The sequence below is a fragment of the Leptidea sinapis genome, chromosome 9 (genome assembly GCF_905404315.1).
Source record: "Leptidea sinapis chromosome 9, ilLepSina1.1, whole genome shotgun sequence".
In the NCBI taxonomy this organism is placed as follows: Eukaryota; Metazoa; Arthropoda; class Insecta; order Lepidoptera; family Pieridae; genus Leptidea; species Leptidea sinapis.
The window spans coordinates 8229990-8247807 of record NC_066273.1 but is presented as its reverse complement, the minus strand read 5'-3'; the positions used below and the strand labels follow the sequence as shown (position 1 = coordinate 8247807).

The 17818-nt window shown below is 35.6% G+C and overlaps 1 protein-coding gene and 1 long non-coding RNA gene across 2 annotated transcripts; one reads left to right on the top strand and one right to left on the bottom strand.

Annotated features, from left to right (window-relative positions):
- The first annotated feature begins 2323 nt into the window (after window positions 1–2323).
- On the top strand, window positions 2324–9482 carry LOC126965989 (neuropeptide-like precursor 1). The gene is made up of 5 exons (XM_050809849.1): window positions 2324–2404; window positions 6576–6671; window positions 6753–7542; window positions 8129–8161; window positions 9229–9482. The coding sequence occupies exons 2-5, from the start codon at window positions 6576–6578 to the stop codon at window positions 9345–9347; spliced, it is 1038 nt and encodes a 345-aa protein (XP_050665806.1). The 5' UTR covers window positions 2324–2404; the 3' UTR covers window positions 9348–9482.
- A 1184-nt stretch (window positions 9483–10666) lies between these two features.
- Window positions 10667–16987, bottom strand: LOC126966037 (uncharacterized). The gene is made up of 4 exons (XR_007729643.1): window positions 16839–16987; window positions 15107–15229; window positions 12758–12927; window positions 10667–10770 (listed from the first exon to the last, which is right to left on the bottom strand). It is a non-coding gene; the product is annotated as an uncharacterized LOC126966037 (long non-coding RNA).
- Window positions 16988–17818: the final 831 nt, after the last annotated feature.

Sequence of the window (17818 nt, the reverse complement as noted above, 5' to 3'; positions counted from 1 at the left end):
AAGACATATCCAAAGGAAAGCGCTATACCATAGTCCATGCTGGAAGCGAAAAGCGACTGTCTCTTTATATTTACTGGTAGTAATAAACTAGAAGTCTACGACTCAGAAATGAATGCGCATAACTTCACCAAGTGGGTAAAAGAAAAGCTTACCAAAACCTTCACGAGCCTTTAATAATTGTTATGGATAATGCGCCCTACCACTCAGTCGTGACAAATTAGGCGCCCACCTCTAGTTCCCGCGTACATGAGATAAAACTTTGGCTATTAGAAAATAATATTGATTTTGATCCCACATTTAGGAAGCCAAATTAACTGAGTTTAGTGAAAAAAAAAACAAACCCCCCCCCATCTATGCCATTGATGAACTTTTAGGAGAATACGGGCACACGTGGTACGGCTTCCGCCGTATCGCTGTGATTTGAATCCCATTAAGTTCATTTGGGCTAACCTGAAACAAAAAGTAGCAGCACAAAATATTGTCTCTCGTGATGTGAAGCAACTTGCTGAAGAGGCCTTCAACTGCATCACACCTGAAAGGTTGAAAAACTACTGCGATCACGTCGAGACGGTCGAAAAAGAGTACTGAGAGCGAGGAGTTCACCTGTATCGAGATATAGACGAGTTTATTGTTCGCTTAGGCGATTATAGAAGCAGTGGTGACAACGCTGCAGATGAAAGTGGCAATGAGACGTTTTTAGATATTGAATATTTAGAATCCGATGATGAGTGAGAGTGATTAATCTCATTATTTTTTACTACATATTATAATTTTATTTTGGTTCAAATAAAAATGCTTAGTAAAACTTTTCACAAGCAGAGGTACCCATTGTAAATAAAATCACTGTTATGTGTCTTATTTATTTACCCATTTTACTTGAACGAACTCTAGTATCAAAATAGATTTAGTCACTATATGGGGTTGCTACATGCATGTCAGCAGCGCCATCATTTATTGTCACAAGTTTATAGACAAACTGTACCTACGAGTACAAATTTACTTAAATAAACACACATACATTTTTTTGTATAAGAGGGGAATACGGGCAAGAGGCTCAGAAGTGGTGAGACCGCCCATCATTAGAGTGGGCAAAAACTCCATTTTTTCACTGGGTTTCTGCAGCAAAAGCACTTTAACGTTTTTTCTTCCTCTCGAAAATAAAATAGATTTTTATGTTTATGTTGGCACTAACTTCAAAATTTTGTAGACACCATTTATTTTTAACTATTTAGTTACCTCGTTTTAGAGTATCCTATACAAGTAATTTATTTTATAATATATCTAATATTTAATGTTTGCTATCAAAATAATTCATTACCTTTACATAAGTTAAATTACGTATCTTAACTCGTATGTTGTAGATAACAGAAAATATAACAGAAAATGGAAAATACAAAGTTAAGATGTTGTTTAAGAAGTTAAGATTGTGAGTTTCCTATTATTATAGGAAACTCACAATGTATCCAGTTAATAACGTCTATTGTCAATCACAACCTCTCGTGTAAGTCCCAGTTCTCATTAGATAGGGCTTTCAGATTTGTAGTGTTCCGACAACAATGTGTCGAACGTCTAATGGAAACTTTGTGTACCAAAGGTGAAAGTAACCTACACTATACGATGTATAGATTCAAAATCGTTCGGAGTTTCTTATACTTAATCTGGCCACGAATACTGTTACAATTAAAAATAAAAAAAATATTACATTTGAATTTGGAATTTGTCATTTTTATATGAGTTTTCTCATTTTGGCGCCAATACATTGTACAATATTTTGCGATATGGAGTGGGGTGATAAATGCAATTTTTAAAACTCTCAATACGTTTGGTATTGACTCCGCAGCTGAATATCTAAGTGATCCGACAGCCTGGACCTAGATTATGATTATTTTATAGCAATAGCAATGACAGTACTATATATAATATTTCATTAAAAAGAGCGCAAAAAGAATGCTGGGAGAGTTTCTTGCGCTATTTGTATTGTTTACGTACCGGTACTAGTGTCTAGTATATGAGAAATAACATCAAAAATAATTCTAAAGGAATCAATTTCGAGACAAAAATGCCTTCATGCCTTTGCCTTTATAAACAAATTCTAAAAGCCAACCTCTCAAGTTGAATTGAATCGACAATTTCCACAAAACACGGATCCTAAAGCGACCTTCCCGGCTTAATTTAAATATAACCTTGTAAAGTGAGCACCCATCAATTAAATTGCATTTTGTGCATACAGTATCTTGTAAGCTCCTCCCTAGGGATCCACGCATGCGTACAACGGACACTCGAGATCCTATATAAGCTGAACCGCTAAGGTCCGGACATCATTCCCGCCAAGATCGGAATAGTAAAGAGAAAAACTGAAACAGATTATAGTTTTAAAAGTTGTGATTGTGTTTCATCTGGTGGCGTAAGTACTTGTATCTTATTATTCATTACACATTAATGTTTTTACGAAACTACATCTTAGCTGTGATTATCCTCCACATCAATATCTTTATCATTGGCGATGGTTGCCAGACATAACACCGACTTGTTAACAAAAGTTAGAAAGCATCCTTTCTTTTTTCGGAGGTTTTGAACTATGCAAAGGCATGATTTATTTTCTCAAAATTGAATTCTTTCGAATACTTTTTGACGTTAAGTACCACCGCTTTGGAAACAAACGTGCGTGCTGAGAGAGAAGAAATGGACCAATTAAACTATCCCACAACTGAACTATACAATATTGTTTTCTGTCATTGCTTTGCTATAGTAAATATATAATTTATAATCATAATCTAGTCCCCAGCTGTCCGATCGCTTATACTTATCAAAGATAAGATCTCATCACCTTCTTCATCTTTCATTAAAATTATTGTAAAGTTATTATCACCATTGTAAAGATTTTGCTTGGAGGATTTGAGATCTGCATTTGACTGACTTAACTCGAGAGACGGAGAAAAGCAAGCACGACATTTGATATTCTCATGAAATTAGGACGTTATAATATTTTACTTTGACGACTCAAATACTTCGCATCTTAAGAGTCTTTTCGTGTTTGTGATAAAAATTTATAACATAAATGACTTTCTTTACGAAACCAAAGCTTTGGAATTGAGCGACTACTCTCCGGCTATTTAATAAATAAAAGTTATTGTGACGCAAATTTATTTAAAAAGCGGCCAAGTGCAAGTCGGACTCGCCCTTGAAGGGTTCCGTAGCAGCAAGTAACATAATAATATAAAAGTCTTTGTGGTTCGTTATAACTATTTATGACGTATTAAAAAAACTACTTACTAGATCTCGTTTAAACCAATTTTCAGTGGAAGTTTGCATGGTAATGTACATCATATATTTTTTATTTTTTATATTTTCTTATTTTAGAAGTTACAAGGGGGGAGGGGTGGGAGGGATACATTTTACCACTTTGGAAGTGTCTCTCGCACAAACTATTCAGTTTAGAAAATAATGATATTAGAAAATTCACATTTTTCAAAGGCTATCCACAGATACCCCACACGTATGGGTTTGATGAAAAAGGAAATTTTGAGCTTCAGTTCGAAGTATGGGGAAACCCCAAACTTTGTTTTTTTTTTTTCTATATTTGTATGGAAATCTTTATGCGGTTCACAAAATACATCCTTACCAAGTTTTGACAGTATAGGTTCGAAAAAAAGTGGCTGTTACATACGGACGGATAGACATGACGAATCCACAAGGGTTCCGTTTTTTTGCCATTTGGCTACGGAACTCTAAAAAGAGACCCTCAGTTTTTTGGCGGTTAATCCAAGTTTGAATAAAAATATTTGAATAGATTTAGGATTATCATATCATAAAAGACAGTCTTGTATATATTTTAATGTTATGTTTATAATGAATAAACTGAAAAACTACTGAATAGATTTTAAAAATTATTTCACCAGGAGGATTCAAATAAGTATAAATATTCCTCATATACCAAGGACGCAGACAGTATGTATTAATTACTGAAGATGGCAAGCGTCGCAAATATGTGGGTCTCAGTGAGTCATACATCTTTGTGCCGTTTGGTGTCGAGACACTTGGCCCGTGGGGCCCAGTGGCGCGGAGAATGTTCAAAATACTATCTTCGCGCCTCAATAATAAGGGACGAGACGAGCAGGACGTTCACCTGATGGTAATTGATACGCCCTGCCTATTACACTGCAGTGCCGCTTAGAATTCTTGATAAACCCAAACATTCTGAGCGGCACTACAAGTGCGCTCGTCACCTTGAGACAAGATGTTAAGTCTCATTTGCCCTGTAATTTCACTATCTACGGCGCCCTTCAGACCGAAACACAGTAATGCTTACTCATTACTGCTTCACGGCATAAATAGGCGCCGTTGTGGTATCCATAATCTAGCCGGGATCCTGTGCAAAGGAGCCTCCCACTGGTAAACTACTACTGGAAACCCAAGCGCTGGCAGCTATCTCGGTCAACGGATTAGCCTAGCTATCCAACGCGGTAATGCTGCCAGTATTCTTGGTACGCTTCCACGTAATGATAGTTTTAATTTTATGTCGTCATAGTATTGTAAATATAATATATAAGATTTGTTTTGTTTGAATAAATGTGTAATGTATGAAGTTCAAAACAGTGTTAATTCTTAATAAAAGTTCTAAAAATATCAGCAATATAGCTCATTCGAATTGGAATTAAGTCTGTTTCTCGAGGATGTATTAGCATATAAAAAATTGCAAATACTTACTGACAAATTAAAAAGAAAAAAAATATGTTTTAAAAAACAAATTAAGTACTTAAATCAAAAGAACCTCTCCCAGCATTCTTTATTTGCGCTCTTTTAATGAAATATACAATATTGTACTGTGATTGCTATTGCTATAAAATAATCTAGTCCCAGGCTGTCGGATCACTTAGATATTCAGCTGTGGAGTATGACAGGACTTACGACAGAGCCATTTTTTAATAAAACATTTAAATTTATTTATATATAATGCCTAAACAGTGGCTGGGACTTTATATATAATGCCTGAACACATTTATCCTTAAATCTGTTATGTATCTTATGAAGCCTACTAGAATTAGATAGACAATTAGGTATCTTCAGAACTACATATACTTACTTATATCAAATGCTATTGTTTTTTTTTGCTTTACCTTCACAAGAATCTAAATTCAATTTACCTCTGAAGGCTATCATCTATCATTTTCAGTCAGGTGTGTTATCTTTGGCAAGTGGGACTGTAAATTGGATCTGTCTCGCTCGTAAACAATCCGCGTCGCAGAAAGATATTGACAGACTATTAATATGGTTCTTCATATCATGCAAAATCGAAAGCCCTGTAACATTTTGATATTTACTATTGAATAAATAAATAAAAAAGATGATAAAGACAGAGTTCTTTAATGTTTTATCGTTTTATATTATATTCGTCGTCATCATCATCATTCAAGAAGACATCCACAGCTGGAAAAAGGCCTCCTCCAAAGAACACCATGACAATCGGCCCTGCGATGCCCTCATCCAACGTATTCCGGCGATCTTGACTATCTAGTCAAGATGCGACGATCTCGTCGGTCCATCTTGTGGTGGTCTACCAACACTTTGTCTTCCGATACGTGTTCGCCATTCGAGGACTTTACAGCATCAACGGCCATCTGTTCGTCGAGCTACGTACCCACTGCCACTTCAGTTACGCAACCATTTTTCAAAAAATTATTATTGTCATTTCTGAAGTTCCGCCTGACGGGTGGGGTTACTACAATTTTTATTTTCTTTTATAACAATAATATTATTCTTTTAATTTACAACATAACAATGTCCATATTATGTATACTAACAATACATATTAATATGATTAACATAAACAATATGTTATTTTTTTAAAGTGATAACCCTCACTTCTTTACACAAATTGAATTTGAAAACAAAATTTATGAACGATGCGGGACTCGAACCCGCGACCTCCCGCGTGCTGTGCAATCTTCCACTGAGCCAACCGTTCGAGTGACGTCACGTCCATGATTAACATATAGTAAAAACTAAAACATATTACTACGACCAAGTTCACAAGACTATTGGCGGCATTTCCGCGTTGGGTAGCTAGCTACCTGATCTGTTGACCGAAATAGCTGCCCGCGCTTAGGTTTTGAGTAGCTATAAGGAGACGCTTTGTATTGGCCTAGAAACACCGCGCAAGGAATTCATTAGTTTGGCTGTATGTGGAAGAAAGTTTCTTGAAAACCGCAGTGTAGAGGAATAATAAGTCGGCGTGGTTAAAAACAAATTTTTGCGAAATAACCACTCAGGATAACTCATAACATTTCGATAATTATGGATTTCAGTAAAATAACGCCTAAATCATTAAAAGAAAGAACTGTAGGTACTTATAAAGTAGGCATAAAGCCCTGACGCTGCGGAAAGGTCGGTGGTGTCTTTCCGGTCTTTAGAGTCAAGTTGGAGGAAAAAAAGGTAGAGTATCATTGCAGCGGCGGCAGGGACGGCGGACTGAAGCTAACAGATTTTCTCATGAAAATTGAACTGTGATCTGATTTCAAGGCGGTCATACGATGACCCAATAATGTTTGACCTGACTAATCATGTTATTTTTGTAGATGCATCTTGGAAATCGAAATAATATGGACAAGTCTCGGAAATGTATTTTATTGACCTTTATAGCCATTATATCTTTTTTATCTTATTTTACAAAGGTAAGAATAATGATTTTAATTTAAATGTTTAATTAGTGCTGGTAGTCCATAAGCACCTATTTTTCATGTCTCTATTTTTAGGTTTCGGCATTGCCAACAGAGGGTTCATCTGATTCATGGCCAACTTTTCCACGACGGAACTTAGCAGCACTTGCAAAAAATGGTTATCTCAAGAGCTTGAGGGGAGAAAATTATAAAAGAAGTATTTCGACTCTTGCTAAAAATGGAATGCTTCCAACATTCACAGCTCCAAACGAAGATGCTGATAAACAAGAAGAACAAGACGATCAAGCACAAGAAAAGAGAAACTTAGCTTCAATAGCTCGTTTTCGCAGCTATGCAGCGATAAAGAGAAATGTCCAAGCATTGGCTCGTGATGGCTATCGTTTTGGAAGAGGACAGTATCAATCAAATGATAAGCGAAGCCTTGCGTCACTCGCACGAAATGGCTTGATTCACAAAAAAAACGGAGTCATTGGTGATGAATATTATCTTCCATTCTACCAAAATTCTATTCCTCCTCTATCACAAATTGATGGCCCTTATGATATAAATGAACTATACGACTATCAGCAATCTATTAATCCTGATATGTTTCCTCCATTGCAACAGTTGGCAAAGAGAGGCGATGCTGAATTTACACTACCAACATCTGAATATCTTCATAGATTCGACCAAGATGAAAATTTTAATTACAAAAGAGGTATAGTTGGTATGCCGGTCCATGGACTATATCGACCAGTTTTTATAGATGGTAATGGAAATCAGAGAAATAAGCGGTCCATATTTTCGATTCCTGATGTTGTCGACCGTAACGATATATCATTGCCTGAGGATTACGATACTCAATATGACGATAAACGATCTGTCGGTGGGTATGCTTAATATATTTTGATATATATTTTGTAAATATTTACTTCACTTATTGCATTCATGTTACAGATGAAGATAATATCGTTGAAAATTTTTCAAAGCGTCATATTGGCTCACTAGCTCGATTAGGTTGGTTACCGTCCTTGAGGTATTCAGGAGGACGGTACAGTAGGTCCGGGAGAGCTAGGTTTCTCTTATCAGCTGAAGATGTTGAAAGGTTCAAAGTTCAAGTGAAATAGTATTCGATGTTTAGTACGTGTTGGAAAGGAGTAGTCAATGTTGAAATTTAGATATTGCTTCTAACTGTGCCTTTGAAGTAGTTTCAGCTACTTTACTCAACATAATATTTACCAAGTCTTCAAAGCACAAAGTTTCTTACTTAGATTAAACCAAATATTAGGATATAAGACACAAGCAAGCTGCTATGTAGAACACACGCTTAATGTTAGAAATTTTGTAAGTTTGTCTTAGAATCGATGTGGCATGTGATTGAATATTTGCAGCACAGATAGAATGGATTTAACTTAGAAAGATATTCGAGAAGTCAGTACAAATCTTTTTAACATACAATTATTTATTTTCAGGAAGCATTCCTCTGACAAGAATTTCGGGATTGGGTAAGTTGAACGCGAGAAAACTTTGCTAACATTTATTTAAAATTATTCAAGAACGAAATGTTATTGAATACTACAAGACATTAAACCTTTTTGAAGTTATACTTCTTTAGGCGAAATTTTAAGATGGGCGCGCATCACTGTAACACAAAAGTAACAGGTTGAAGTTGGTTATTAAAATATGTCTTTAAGCATTGACAATTAACAATTATTGACATTTGACACATTTCTGACAAATAACATTGATTGTTTGTTTTATTTATTTAGAGCATTGGTAACAAGACCAAAGCAAACCAAAATACAATAAAAGAATATTTAAAGCATACCTAAATAGGTTTATAATTGCAAAATTACATTGACATAAAAGCAAAATGTAATAACGTTTCCACCTTTTTGATGAAGATAAACTTCTTTGACTTTTCTACGTTGCGCGCGCACAACGACATTTAAAAATAAAAGTTTTCTGACGTTTAACACATTAATTAATTTTTTGGTTCCTTCGTCCATTATTTGGACATGCAAAGGGTTCAAGCAAATATAGCCGTATTCGTTAAAATTCAATAATTTATTTCACGATTATTACATTATTGTTCTTTCTACAAACGTAGAATAGCACGACGAATAAATAATTTTAAGGATTATTTTGTTACGCCAAAGAAGTATAACTTCTTGCGTGCTTACATAAGTACACACCACGGACGAGAAAAAAGAGAAGGACTCCGTGTCACCTTAAATAACAGTGAGGCACCAAAACAAAAACCGATAAAATACATAGCCCCACGCACACACTTACTTATACAAGCCGATCGGCCGCCATTATGAGGATTGCCATCGTCTGTGACATATCAGTTTGCGTCGCAATAAAACATTTTAAAAATGCCGTCGTGCGTTGTGATAACAATACTATAAAAGTATTTGTGGACATATGATTACTTAAAAAATTCTGTAACTGGTATACCCCGTAACCGCACACACACTTACATAAAGGTGCTTCACTTGCGAATAGCACGGCGCGGAGTCCTTCTTTTTTTAGTAGTCCGTGGTATACACACACACTTTTTTTATTTCAGGGGACATATCACTGATACCGAAGCTAGCTCATTCGTCGATACAAACAACGCCGACCTACAGACGCCGTCAGTATCTTCTCACTCGCACCCAACAGGCCGGTACCTCCACAGAACGCTAAACGACTTGCCCAACGATATTCCCAACTCAATAACCGGATCTACTTCGTCCAGGCTGACCGATCTCCTCAATAAGCATCCCTGGCAACAGGACAATGCTGCACCAAAGTATTATTACTTCCGATCCTTGAAAGTAGCTTACCATACATCAGGCAAAAGGTATTTAATTCTACCTGCGGTTGATAAAGTTTTGCTTCGGAAGTCCTATAACAATAGTCTTCCAAGTCGTCGTAAAAATCAATAGCTGTGCCGATGTCCGCTGGGTGATGCTAAACTACGTGTTCGATAGGGAGTCAAACTGCACAGAATTTAGAAGCTTTATGGTCTATNTTCCAAATTTTACTCTATTGGATCATATGTGCAACTTGTCCTCTCTCCGAACATAAATCACATCAACGGATCAAAAATAAAATTGATGAATAAGATTCATTCTGTATCTTATGATATGGGGATCATGGATGTCGAAATTGGACAATAATAATAAACTATATATACATAGAAATATTTTCATTATCGTTGTGACTATAATAATTTACTAGCGGAATAAGTTAGCAGGGACGATCGGGTCTTCAAAAAACGACTTTGGCGACTCATATCTATATGTAAGTTATATAATTGTAGATAAGATTTATAATATTGTTGTCAATCGCAAATAGAACATAATTTAGATAGAATATTAAGAAAAAATTGTGAATTTTCTTCAGCAGAATGCTAAAAATTTTATTACATCTTTAACGTTATAGTTATAAATGATATTTTTATTAATTATTTTTAGTAGCACTTAAGGAAACATAATATATTATTGTTTGTATGAATTCAAATCAATATTTATATATGTTTGTTTTACAATGTCGTCTTTCCGTATTTTCCTGTCTAGGTCTCTTTATTGATCTTCTAGCTGTGTTTGACAAATAAATTTATATTATGTAATAACAATTTATTATAAAACATTAAAGTTTTAATCAAAATTTCCAGTTGAATCTTGCGACAGTAATAATCTCCTATTTAAAATATATTTGAACATGTTTTGAGCTACTCAACTTCATTAAGTATTTATTCTTTAAGGTAATATTTATAATGTAATATCATTATTAATGTAAATAAATGTCAATATAATTTATTTGTTTTATTTCTAAAAGGTTTTTAAGTAATCACCCGAAGCACCCGCAACCGGCGAGCATGTATGAAAAGAGTAATGAATGTAGAGGAAGCGCGTGAGGTTTGTAAGAATAGAAGCAAATGGCATTCTATTGTCTCTGCCTACCTCGACGGGAACAAGGCGTGAATGTATGGATGGATGGTTTTTAAATAAAACCCTAAATCGTATTTTTGAAATATTCTACTTTCACGCTATGGTTTCAATTATTAAATACATAAAATAACAAGCCTTTATTACTGCCAGGGTAGTCAACACACTCGAACAACCTGCAACCAAACAAATTAGTTCAGTACTTAAATGATCGAATAATAATTAAAACTAAAGGGTATTATAAAATAAATAAATAAAAATAAAATCACAAATTGCACCCGTTGTATAGCTGATTCCATATTTTGGTTTAGTCTTGGACCATAAGTACTGCTGCAGTAATTAAAGTGGGATAACACGATAGCTTCAGTTAACCGATGACGAGGTTCCTCATTGATAATTTTGTCTTATTTTGTATAAAGTTTTTAACTTACTTTTGCTCACCGTCCAAGATAAGTCCAAGATTGCGCGGATTCTCGACTATTGCTATATCAGTGTTGTTTATTTTAATTTTGCTCTGACAGTTCAGCACACTTTCTTTTTTATGTTTATTTCCGATGATGATCATTTGTGTGTTAGAGGGATTTATCTTGAGGCAGTTGCTTTTTGACCAGGTATAAATGTTATTGAGATCACTATTTATTTTAATAATTGCTTCGTTTACGTCCTAAGCAAGGAATGAGTAGTATAATTGTGTATCATCTGCATAGAGATGGTGTTTGCAGTGATGAATCTGTGAAGGTAAGTGAAAGTACCTCTTCTGTCCGTCCATTCCCTCAGTAACTACCCTTTGCCCCTACAGGTGTTAAGGGTATCAAACATACTGATAAATACAAATATTGTAAGCGGGCACAGAAAAAAACCATTTGAGTTACGGTTCATTCAGAATGAGCAATACAAATTTCTATTTATGTTATTTTGGGGCTCTCATTAGCAAAGGCATAAAAGGCATTTATGTTTTCAAAATTGATTCCTTTTTGAAATTTTTTTGATGATTTCTACTATACTAGATACTACTACCGCTTCGGAAACAAATGGCGCTCTGACAGAGAAGACGCGGCGCATGAAACTCTCCCAGCATTCTTTTGTTCCACTCTTTTTTTATTAGTAGATTCTACATCAGATACATATTTTATTCCAATAGTGCTTGCTTGAAAGGCGTAATAGAAGCTCAGCTTAGCGAGTACTCATATGTAAATAAACATGAAGTGTATTCCTTCTCCCCAATCTAACCGAATCGAGATGTACCCCAAGTCCCAAGCCATTTTTTTCGAATTGCCACCTTAGCTTTTTATTCACCGAAATTAATGTCATTTTAGACAGTTTGTTCTTTTTTTATGAAAATAAGGAACGAGACGAGCAGGACGTTCAGCTGATGGTAGCTGATACGCCCTGCCCATTACAATGCAGTGCCACTCAGGATTCTTGAAATACCCGAAAATTCTGAGACTCGCGCGAAATTGCGCTCGACACCTTGAGACATAAGATGTTAAGTCTCATTTGTCCAGTAATTTCACTAGCTACGGCGCCCATCAAACCGAAACAAAGTAATGCTTACACATTACTGCTTCACAGCAGAAATAGGCGCAGTTGAGGTACCCATAATCTAGCCGGCGTCCTGTGCAAAGGAGTCTCCCACTGGTAAACCTCGCACTTAGTTGCTAACTAAGATCAACTGTTTACCACTATTAGTAGCTAATGTTACAAAAATTTTGTCATTTATAAACATATTTCATACATTACATATTCCAAGTGAAGACCATTACGTTAACATAATTTAACGTGATTCAATTAAAAAAAAAATTAAAATATCTTATCAAATCAACCATATATTATGTGGCCGCTTAAAAATTCCACCATCGAAGTGAAAACTTGATAAAGACGAGGTTAATGATACGATATACATTCTTCTTTATCCATAAAGGAATTATATGTGGCCCACAATTGTGTATTAATTAATCTCGTAAAATTTGCCCTAACTGATCGCACCCGTTGTCTACGGAGCTATAGCCGCGCGTGAAATTTCTTTCTCGTCTCGTCTTCTTCAATACAAACAAAGGAGTTACTACTCTTCAAAACAGTTTTCACGTCAGAGGTATGAAATTATTTATTACCTTGAATTTTCCATTTTATTATATAAAATAAATGAACTATCATATATTTTACCTGAATATAATTTATTCTGATCCTGTAGAGTTGCTGCAAGAGGCAGTGGGAGATGTCAAACAAAGGCCGCTGTCACAATAAGGATGGGACATAGTACACTCAATAGTAATGCCAGTGTTGTTGGGGAGGCAAAGTCTTACTGCTCTGCATCCGTTGCATGACAATCCCGGCTGAAATAATAATATAGTCCTACTAATATTATAAATGTGAAAGTTTGTATGTCTGGATGCATGTTTGAACTTCTTTAACGCAAAATCTACTGAATAGATTTTGATGAAACTTTACAATAATATAGCTTACACACCAGAATAACAAATCGGCTATAATTTATAAAACTATAGTGTGAATTATACAAAATATAAAAGATATTGTGTATGAACCTCTAAACTGTGTATGAATTCCTGGTACGTGTTGCTAGGATGACACATGATTTCAACCGCTATGAAAGACATTACTATCACCACTAATATATATATATATATATATATATATATATATATATATATATATATATATATATTCTCCTGGTGTCTATGTAGTAATACGTCTTGCGCATGGCGTCAGAATATATTAAGGTATACTCGCGGCTTTCTTAAGACAATCTCTTCTTCAACTATGATCGCCTGGCAAAACACTGTCGCTTTTTCGTTTCATCGACTTTCAAATCACAACGATGCTAAAGAAGTTTTCACTTCAAAAAAACGTCAAATAAATATAATAATAACAAATATAGAGACATGACAACAAAACATTAAGATTAGTAATGTATATAATGTAAGTTATGCGATTACACAATATATAAATCAACTAGTGGACCCCACAGACGTTGTCCTGTACACACGTCTTAAATTTGAAAAATCGGTCCAGCCGTTAGGAGGAGTTTACTAACACTACACATGAGCAGGAGAATTTTATTATATGGACGGAATTGAGAATCTAAACCAATCTCAAATTCACTGTAACACACAAGAACATCACCAAAATCGGTCCAGCCGTTTAGAAGGTAGTTCAATTGTGAATCTAAACCTTTCTCGAATCCACCTGAAGACACACAGAAAGTTTAATTAAAATGTAGGCCGAGTAAAAAAAGTAGGACTCCGCGCCTTGGTACAATTAGCAAGTGAAGCACCGTTATGCTAGTGTATGTGCGGTTACGGGGGATACTAGTTACACAATTTTTTTCTCCCTTAAATAATCATATATGGCCACAAATACTTATATCATTTTTACACTTTTTCACAACGCACGACGGCATTTTTAAAATCTCTTATTGAGACGCAAACTGATCTGCCACAGACGATGACAATTCTCATAATGGCCTCCTATCGGCCTGTAGTAGTGTGTTTGCGTGGGACTATGTATTTACACGTTAATCGGCTTGTTTTGGTACTACACTGTTATGTAAGGTGACATGGAGTCCGAATTTTTTTACTTGTCCGTGAACGCATTAGAAATTTCATTTGATAAACATCTACCATATTTAAACGATTTCTATGCTCTAGGAGTACAAAGAGTCACGTGGCGTTAAGTAGTTACCGGTGCCCACATTCTCCTGCAACACCAGAAGATTCACAGGACGTTACAGGATTTTGAAGGTTTCCATGTCGTTACACACCGCACAGTAGCTAATTAGTCAGGTTATATGTCGAAGAAACCTTTAAAACGGCAATGTAGAGGAACGCCACATATCCAGATAGTGAGGATGATACCCAGGTTTGTGGTGTGTCGTACGAAGGTGGTTACGGCAGCAGGAATCAAGACAAACAGTTCTTCGGAACACTCCCCGTTATAAATGCGGTAGAAGACATACAATGAAGCGACCTCTATACGCATCACCAAGTGATCTAGCCCTTCACAGATCATGTTCACTGGATCACATGTATACCTTTGACAACTAATTATCAACAGGCAGCCGGCAGTATGCAGATGGTACTTTTGGTTGGTACTTATGCTTTCTTTAAGTGTTTGTCTGCGTCTATATGTTAATATAGCGTCCCCGTTTTAAAGCTCTGTTCAAACTGAGGTGAATGACGCGCGGGAAGCGGGACGCGTTGTAGCTTAATTCGCTCGCTCGCTTAGCCTCTCAAACTGACGCGACTTCCCGCGTGTCATTTTTGGTTCTTCAGTGGAGAAACATTATGCATTGTGAGATCAAACAATCCCGCCGGGCGTCACGCTCTTGTTTCGCTTCAACTTGAGCGACTACTCGCGTCAATTTAAAACACGTCCATACAAGTTAGCTGACACAATCGGTGCGAGCGACCTCCGTTCTTTTGAACAGAGCTTAACACTTGGGGATTTATCTATAATATTGTTAGGTATCTTTGAGTTCAAAAAAATAGTATTTACCTCACTAGTGTAGTTACAACTGTTACGGTTCAAAAAGATGCCAAAGGAGCTGAAAAAACTGAACTTTTTGTGTTCGCTGATGTTATGTTCTGCTTCCTCAGCAAATACGAAGTTGAATGATATCTGTAAAAATTTTAAGTTATTTATGTCTTATTGACAAATAGACTTAAGATAGCTATCTCATTATATATATGTTGAGGTTTAAATCATTTATAAGTCTAGATAGACTATGACAGCTGTAAAAACGTCGACAAAAATTGACTTAAGAAATAACCTCTATTCTTAGCAATCCACGCACACTAACACAAATCGTCATACAAATTGCGAGTGTAAGACGTAGCTTGTCGGGCACACTTAACTAATATTCCTGGCCTGTTTTATCAGTTGTCTAACAACAAGAGACTATACGTATAAATTATTTAAGTGTGTAGTCTTAGATATAATTTATACGTCTAGATGTTACACCAGGCCAGTTTAGTGTCCATGACTACGTCTTACACTTGCGTTTACGCTACTCACTTTATTTTAGTGAGCCTGCGTTGCTGAAAATAGAGGCTAACAGTTCACCACTAATTTTTCGACGTGTTTACAGTGCCTATTCAAGACGATGCCACAATTTAAAAACAAATGACAATCACATACATTTTAGTGTTCCAATCTCAAATACTGTAATTGTTTTTTAAATAAATGTATTACAAATGGCCAGTGCAAAATCTTTCAGTATGGCCCACGTATCAACATTGGTTAGAGCATCACGCATCCAGGTCATTATCAAATCTTAAATACAACATGCTCTATTAACAATTAATATCAAAACAATAGCGTAACGTATCTTGCTATCGGACAAACAATGACTTTGATTGTTGCGTTTTATCGTAAATTAACATGCTGAGAAAAATGACTGATATGCAAGTTACCAGCCTACCAGTGGAAGTGTCCTTTCCACAGGATGCCGGCTAGATTATGGGTAACACAACGGCGCCTATTTCTGCCGTGAAGCAGTAATGTGTAAGCATTATTGTGTTTCGGTCAGAAGGTGCCGTAACTAGTGAAATGACTGGGCAAACAAGACTTAACAACAAGTTCAGAATTTTTGGATTTTTCAAGAATCCTGAGCGGCACTACATTGTATGTTCATGAGTCATGAGTGAATTTGCTAGAAACTGTCATAGCCATAATGTTAACACCAGGAACAGACATAAACTTATAATGCCTACTACTCGGCTAAGTTGAGTCAGTAAGTCTTTTGTGGGGCGATGTATATGCTTTTACAACAAGATCCCAGAAAATGTTCAAAACAAAGTATTACGTTATTCAAAGGAATTGTTAAAAAACGTTTGTGTGGTAAAGTTTACTATACCATAAATGACTTTCTTAATGATACCACAGATTGGGAATGGAGTGACTGCCCTCAGGCTATTAAATAATAAGTTTAATTGTACAATATTACTTTGTAAACATATTTTCTCGATGAAAAAACAAGCCCGCTGAGTTTGTTGCGCCCGTTCTTCTCAGGTCTGAGGCATTCATTTTGGAATGGATGGTAGTTTTTGACTTTCGATAAGTGATGTCACATCCATCATATTTAGAATAAAAATATTTGAATTTGAATTTGTAATGGGCAGGGCGGGTAAATTACCACCAGCTGAACATCTTGCTCGTCTCGTCCCTTATTGTCATAAAAAAAGTTGGTCTTATACTTAATAATCGTATAAAGTAATAAAAATCTTACCAGTACAGCAAATACAAAGACATAGATATTGTTGGCAGCCATCTTGTAGCCGTTACAATATTTAATTCGCAGATGCTGAAGGTGTAACTTGTTATGTTGTAAAATGTACATTCCGTGTTCTAATCTAATTCACTCTATATACCTTGGATACTTTATTAATATATCTTATTTGCATTTAAGGTTGCAGCATTTAATTCTGCCTTCTTTGGTTTTATTTCTTGAATATTAATTGTGTTTAAAAATATAATGATGATCGAGACTAGTGAAAATACTTTTATCTATCTTTTAGTAGCCTTCTCAAAGTTTTAACTATACTTAGTCTGGCCATAGATACTGTTACAATTAAAATTAAACAAAATATTACATTTGAATTTGGAATCTGTCATTTATATATGACTGTTGGTTGAGTTTTCTCATTTATGCGCCAATACATCTCCTTATTATTAATATTTTGCGATATTAAAATGGAGTGGGGTGATAAAGAGAATCGCCGAATCGCTGTGATTGCATTACACATAGTAGATCCCGGTATTAGTAAAATGTTTGTGTATCGGGCTATGAATAGGTACAATAAGACCTCCTCTATTTATGACAGAAAAGGATCTGGCAGTCCACATAGTGTCCGTCCGAAAAAGGTGGTCAAAGCAGTAAGGGAAAGAATTCTAAGAAATCCTGTCCGAAAGCAAATGATTTTATCTCGGGAGATGAAGATTGCACCTAGAACCATGTCGCGTATTTTAAAAGATGACTTGCAGCCTATATGAGACGTAATGGTCATTTCTTATCTGATAATTTAAAAAAGAATAGGGTGGTAATATCGAAACAACTACTGAAGCGGTACGCAATGCTAGGTCACAGAAAAAAATTGTTTACGGATGAGAATTTTTTTACAATTGAGAAACATTTTAACAAACAAAATGGCTTTATTTATGCTGAAAGCTCTGAGGAAGCTTCCCAATTAGTCGGCAGAGTCCAATGTG

Bases quoted from the DNA above. Each gene is read 5' to 3' on its own strand.
- LOC126965989 (XM_050809849.1), top strand. From the start codon at position 6,576: ATGCATCTTGGAAATCGAAATAATATGGACAAGTCTCGGAAATGTATT. The intron at 6,672-6,752 runs GTAAGAATAATG...CTCTATTTTTAG, and splicing joins TTTTATCTTATTTTACAAAG to GTTTCGGCATTGCCAACAGA. The intron at 7,543-8,128 runs GTGGGTATGCTT...ATTTATTTTCAG, and splicing joins TGACGATAAACGATCTGTCG to GAAGCATTCCTCTGACAAGA.